We start from the raw sequence: 6,000 nt of genomic DNA, 5'->3' as shown, positions 1-6,000 counted from the left end.
GCGGGTGTTGGTCGTGGCTTCGCGGTGGTTTTCTCCTTGTCGTCCCATTGTGGATCCTCATCCCACCATAAGCTGCTCCGTCGCACTCGTCTCATTCGTCGGAGTTCCACTGCACGTGAGATTGCCTGCAACCAACCCACGAGTAGTAGTACAGTCGACCTGTCCGCGAAGGCGACGCGCACATTTGATAAACCTACTCGTCCAAAAGCAGCTTCTCTGTCCATGACGCATCTCAAAGCCGTGTGTCCCTTGCCTCGAACCTCTGCGTCTACCCTCCTCGTGATTTCAGTTCTCAGCTTTCTCTACCGTCACTCTCTCGCACCATCACCGCGTCTGTCGGTTTCCCTTGACTTTCTGATCGCCAGGCTCCTTTTGAAGCTATTCCAATCGAGCGACTCATTCATGCATGCCACATACGGTCCATCAACCAGCGCTACTCAGCGATTAAAGTAAGCACAATCCCGTCGCCGCACTGTCGAGGGAATCTTTACGCGCGTCTGGGACTGTATGATGGAATAAATTGTTCCTACCCCCTTTGCCTCTGCATCTGACCTTCTTCTTTACTGTCTCGAATTGCCATCGTACCGCTAACACGTTTGTTGTCATATCAATAGTTGTCATTTGTTCACCCTTCGCGCCTGAGTCCTTCGCTCTGCACGACCTTGCCTCCCCCCCCCCTCCTTCTCCCCACCCCACACCAAAATCTGGCGTAATTCCTCTGCCATGGTGAGCAAACGCAAGAGAGTTCTTGAGGACTTTGATCCGAACAAGTCCGACTCCGAAGACGAGAATTTTGACCCCTCGGAGACGCGTCCTCTCAGAAGCTCCAAGAAAGCACGACCATCCCGAGGTTCTCGAATTAGTGGCGGCCGGAAAAAGAGCCACAGATATCGAGGCTCGGATATTGACGACGACGACGAGATCTTATCCGGCAGTTTGGCAGAAGACTCGTTCAATGAGGATGGTTCAGACGACGTGGAAGTACCGGTAAATGCGGCTGGACGGCGGACGAGAAAAGCCGCTCGAACTCAACTCAATTACAGAGAAAGCTCAGCCGAGGAGGACGCGGACCCTGATCTTGTGCAAGATTCGGATGATGTCGGCGACTTGGACGAATCGGAAGGGCCTGCCACCAGAAGAGTCGTCAAACTCAAAGTCCCCGCCAAATCATCCACAGAGATCGTGACTCGAAGGACAACCCGCGCTAGTACCGCCGATGCTGAGGAATTCGTGGAGCTGTCCAACTCGGGAAAACATGCTGTCGTCTCTCGCGATTCCCGTAGCCGTAGCCCTGAGACGTATTCACGAATCCGGCGTCCTTCTCGCTCAACAAAAGCTCTGCATGCGAAGCCAGAGACCATTGAAGAAGTAACCCAAGAAAGCAGTAGTCGAGCTGCTCACGATGCGGACGAGCCAGACGAACTCTCCCACGAGTACCAAGCCGGCGACAAGAAGGATGTCGACGAGGAGAAAACAGCCGGTGGCGTCGCGACTGACGACGGTAATGTGGCTGCCAAGCAAGATGAGACTGTAACCGCGGACGATGACGACGATGACGACGTTCCTGTTACGCGTAGGACGCGTGCATCAAGGGCTGCAGCTGTGCATGAGGAGCAGCAGAAAGCGGATGATATCGCTGCGGAAGACGCCGCGGCTACATCTCGCCGATTAACACGCGGGAGGTCAAAGAAATCCACGCAGGAACCAAGCAGTGATTTTGAGCCTGGGGACGATTCCGAGGATGAAGTCATGTCTCAGAGCAAGGCAGACGCAGTGGAAAGCCCTACCCCCAGAGCTCGAGGCAATAGGCGTAGCGCAAAAAACTCTCGCCGGGGTGGTGATTCTGGTGACGAGGAGCTCGATGTGGACCTAGACGAGCTGAATGAGGAAGCGCGCGAGTTGCGGCAAGCTTCTCGGCCCCGACGGCGACCCAGGGACGAGTCCCCGATCGTTTACCAAGAATCCCGCCGAGCTCGAACAAAAGTGAACTACTACATGCCGCCGCTGACGGCCGTCAACATCGAGGAGGAAGAAGTGGAAGATCCCGCTCCCACTCCGGCACGACGTCGCAGAGGGGGCACCAACATGGGATGGGAGAGAACTCTCAACACCACCTTTGGTCCTTTCGGAGGCGGCGGCGGAGTCGGCGCATTGCTCAGTGGTCCTTGGGGCACTGGTGCCGCTGGGGGCGCTGATTCAGACAGCAGTGATGATGAAATGGTCCACCGCTCTGCTGTCGCCGGAAACGTGGGGATGACGCCGACTTCAGGGGCGACGGTGGGCGGTTTGCTGCAAGGTGCTTCTGGCCTCAACGTCGAGGCCACTCCCAACGTAGGCAAGATCAAGGACAGGAAGGCTCTCGCCGACGCGGACCCTCTCGGCGTGGACATGAATGTCGATTTCAGCAAGGTAGGGGGCTTGCAAGGCCACATTGACCAGCTGAAGGAGATGGTACAATTGCCGCTTCTCTACCCCGAGCTTTTCACCAAGTTCCACGTAACGCCGCCTCGCGGAGTACTATTCCACGGTCCTCCGGGTACTGGAAAAACTTTGCTTGCTCGTGCTCTCGCCAATTCCGTCGGCTCCGGTGGCCGCAAGATCTCGTTTTATATGCGAAAGGGTGCTGATGCCTTGAGCAAGTGGGTTGGCGAAGCGGAGAAGCAGCTGCGGCTCTTGTTTGAGGAGGCTAGGAAGACCCAGCCCAGTATCATCTTCTTTGATGAGATTGACGGCTTAGCTCCCGTCCGATCCAGCAAGCAGGAGCAGATCCATGCGTCCATTGTGTCAACTCTTCTGGCTTTGATGGATGGCATGGATGGCCGCGGACAAGTTATTGTGATTGGCGCCACAAACAGGCCTGACAACATCGATCCTGCACTGCGGCGGCCTGGCCGTTTTGACCGCGAATTCTACTTTCCTTTGCCCGATATTGATGGGCGCAGATCTATACTCGATATTCACACCAAGGACTGGGGCTTGTCACCGCAATTCATGAGCTCCCTTGCCGAAAAGACCAAAGGTTACGGTGGTGCCGATTTGCGAGCGCTCTGCACGGAAGCCGCCCTCAACTCTATTCAGCGCACCTATCCGCAGATCTATAGTTCGACCGAGAAGCTGATTGTCGACCCGGACAAGATCAGCGTTCATGCTTCTGACTTCATGATGTCCATCAAGAAACTCATTCCATCATCAGAGCGCTCAGCGACACCGGGGGCGAAGCCCTTACCCAAGGCTGTGGAACCGCTTCTGCGAAATCAGCTGAGAGACGCCAAGAGGTTCCTGGATGAGTTACTGCCAAGGAAAAAGAAGTCGACGGCACTTGAAGAAGCAATGTACGAGCAATACGACGATGACGATGACGGGTTTGGACGCGAAGCTATCCAACAGGAGTTTGAGCGGTCTCGCGTATTCAGACCCAGGTTCCTCATCTATGGCACACAAGGCATGGGTCAGGGCTATATAGCCTCAGCCATTTTGCACTACTTTGAAGGCGTCCACGTCCAAAACTTTGATCTAGGGGCCCTTCTTGCAGATGGACGAGTAAGTGTCAAGGCCAGCCGCAGGTTTCCATTCGGACGACAAGTTTTTGCTAATCATGATGCTGAAAGCCGATGGAGCAAGCCATTGTTGGTCTATTTACAGAGATTCGGCGTCATAAACCTAGTGTGATTTATATTCCCAATGTCGAGGTTTGGTACGCAACACTGGCTGGCACTGTTGCCTTCGTCGCCTTTCACACTGCGTTACGGTCTATTCCGCCCACCGATCCAGTACTTGTTTTAGGAACAGCCGATTGTGACAAACACGAGCTCCCTGATGGGCTTTTGAATGAATTTTTTGGCTTCTCCCACAAGAACAAAATGGAAATCACCCGACCTGAAAGGGTAAGTCTTGCGACCTGTTGTTTATTTGCTCTTATGTTGGGATGTGCTCTAACTCGGCTATTCTCTTTCTTTCTTTGCCTGTAAGGATAACCGGATGGAATATTTTTCTTGGACACTGGAGTATGTCAAGAAGAAACCTGCAGAGTTCCCCAGCCCAGAGAATCGAAAGAAGCGTGTGTTGGAGGAGCTTCCTGTTGCGCCAGCCATTGCACCGAGGCCGCCCACGAAAGAGGAGGTGAAAGCTATCAAGAGGAGAGATCATCAATTTCTCAACTGCCTCAAGACGTATCTCCAGCCCATCATGGATCAGATCAACAGGAAGTACAAGAAATTCAGACAACCAGTCATCCCTCAGAGCCAGATTGATTATCTCTTTGCCGAGTCGGATCCCAACTACGTCCGACCGGATGTTGCCGAAGGCATGGTGCGGCCGTACGAAATAGTCAAAGACAAACACGGCCACGACGTCCTCCGCGACACGGCCACCGGAAAGTGCTACTACAACCTCGAGACGACCACGATCGAAGAACGCCTATCCAACGGGTTTTACGCCAGGCCAAAGGATTTCCTGTTCGACATCAAAGCTCTTGCTAAAGATGCCAGAAACATTGGCGATAAGGAGCGTACGCTAAAGGCCAACGAGTTGCTCAGCAATGTGGAGGTTGATATCGCTACCATCGAAGCCGCTCATCCAAATATCGACTGGGACGGCCTACACAGCCGCCAGGTGCGAAGAGCTGCCGAGGCTGCCGAGAAGGAGCGGAAGCGCAAGACCGTGAGGTCGATACTGGAGCGTGTGCAGTCTGACCTGGGGGGTGGGGATGAGGGTGAATCACAAGCACCGCCAAGCTTGGGTGAGCCCGTGCCAGGATCCTGCACGACGGCCCGTTTCCAGCTGCGAAGCCCCCTGTCCAATGGACAAGTTGATGACAAGACAGCAAACACGAGCAACGGCACAGAGGGAGGGCAGAAGGAAGGAAACGACGCGGTCATGAGCGGAGTCGACGATCAAACACAACCTGCTACCCAGGCATCAGTGATGGGACCCCCAGCCGCAGACAAGCCAGAAGACATTTCTTCTGCCCACTCGGCTGGAGGAGGGCATGGCGGCGTGACGCAGATATCTCAAAAGTCGGCGGTAACTCCTCTCCCCCCCGGAGTATCCCCATCAGCGGTGATCAACGATGCGTCGACCACCAAGACATCAGATCCGTCGACTCACAGGTCGTCGAATCTCAGCACGCAGCTAACCAACGGCAACCACGGGGGCCCGTCGAGCGGTGAGAATGGCAACGACGCGGATATCCCAGACACTCTTGCGAATGCGAGCCAAGTCACCCCGAGTGACGATGGCTGGATCCATTCGCAAGCTCACGGCCTTGCGCACAGCAACGCAGGGGCAGCTGGACGAAGCAACCTGGCTGGCAGCCCGGCGTCGTCACAGTCCCAAGCCCTTCTCTCCAGCGCCCAACAACCCGGGGGGCGGCGGTCCAGCGGGCAGCGGTCCAGCGGGCAGCAATCCAGCGGCAGTGTAGCGGTGCCGTCTCGGCGAGGACTGCAGTCACAACAAGACCCTCCCTTGATCCGGTTCTCGGGCTCGTCTCAGCCGCCGTCGGTGGAAGGCGCAATCGAGAATCTTTTACAGGTGCTGACAGACGGCACATCGGGCTGCACCATCGAGCAGCTGGAGCAGATCAATCGGGAGCTGATGGACGAGATATGGAAATCCAGACATGAATGGAACCGCCACAAGGTGGTTGGCAACCTCGGCAAGGTGTTTAACGATACAATCGGCGATATTGAGACCATGCAGGGAGTAGGGCCGTTCAGCCAAAAACGAAGCCAACTGTAGAATCGAAGGAGGGACGGGTTTCGCACGAGAGAAGAAGATGGGGAAGCGGGTCAAGACGACGGGTTACGCAGCGTGAATTGGGTAAAGCAATCAATCAATCAATCAATCAATGGTGGGTAAATTTGGCACGGCACGCAGTCAAGAAAGAGGCTGTGCGGACGGGCATCTATTTCTCCCCCTTTTTGTGTACAATGACTTTGAAGAGAGCCGAGTTGTGTTTCCTTTCTTTTTTTCTGTTCTTTTTTTGAAGTCTATTGTCTTTAA

The 6,000-nt window shown here is 54.9% G+C and overlaps 1 protein-coding gene across 1 annotated transcript; it reads left to right on the top strand.

Annotated features, from left to right (window-relative positions):
• Positions 1-723: 723 nt before the first annotated feature.
• UV8b_02907 (uncharacterized protein) lies at positions 724-5,736 on the top strand (the record flags this gene model as incomplete). The annotated part of the gene is made up of 3 exons (XM_043140405.1): positions 724-3,540; positions 3,609-3,884; positions 3,970-5,736. The coding sequence occupies 3 exons, from the start codon at positions 724-726 to the stop codon at positions 5,734-5,736; spliced, it is 4,860 nt and encodes a 1,619-aa protein (XP_042996339.1).
• Positions 5,737-6,000: the final 264 nt, after the last annotated feature.

This window comes from Ustilaginoidea virens, chromosome 2, assembly GCF_000687475.1.
Source record: "Ustilaginoidea virens chromosome 2, complete sequence".
Taxonomy (NCBI): domain Eukaryota; kingdom Fungi; phylum Ascomycota; class Sordariomycetes; order Hypocreales; family Clavicipitaceae; genus Ustilaginoidea; species Ustilaginoidea virens.
The sequence above is the reverse complement of the archived record's forward strand: the minus strand, read 5'-3'. Positions and strand labels throughout refer to the sequence as shown.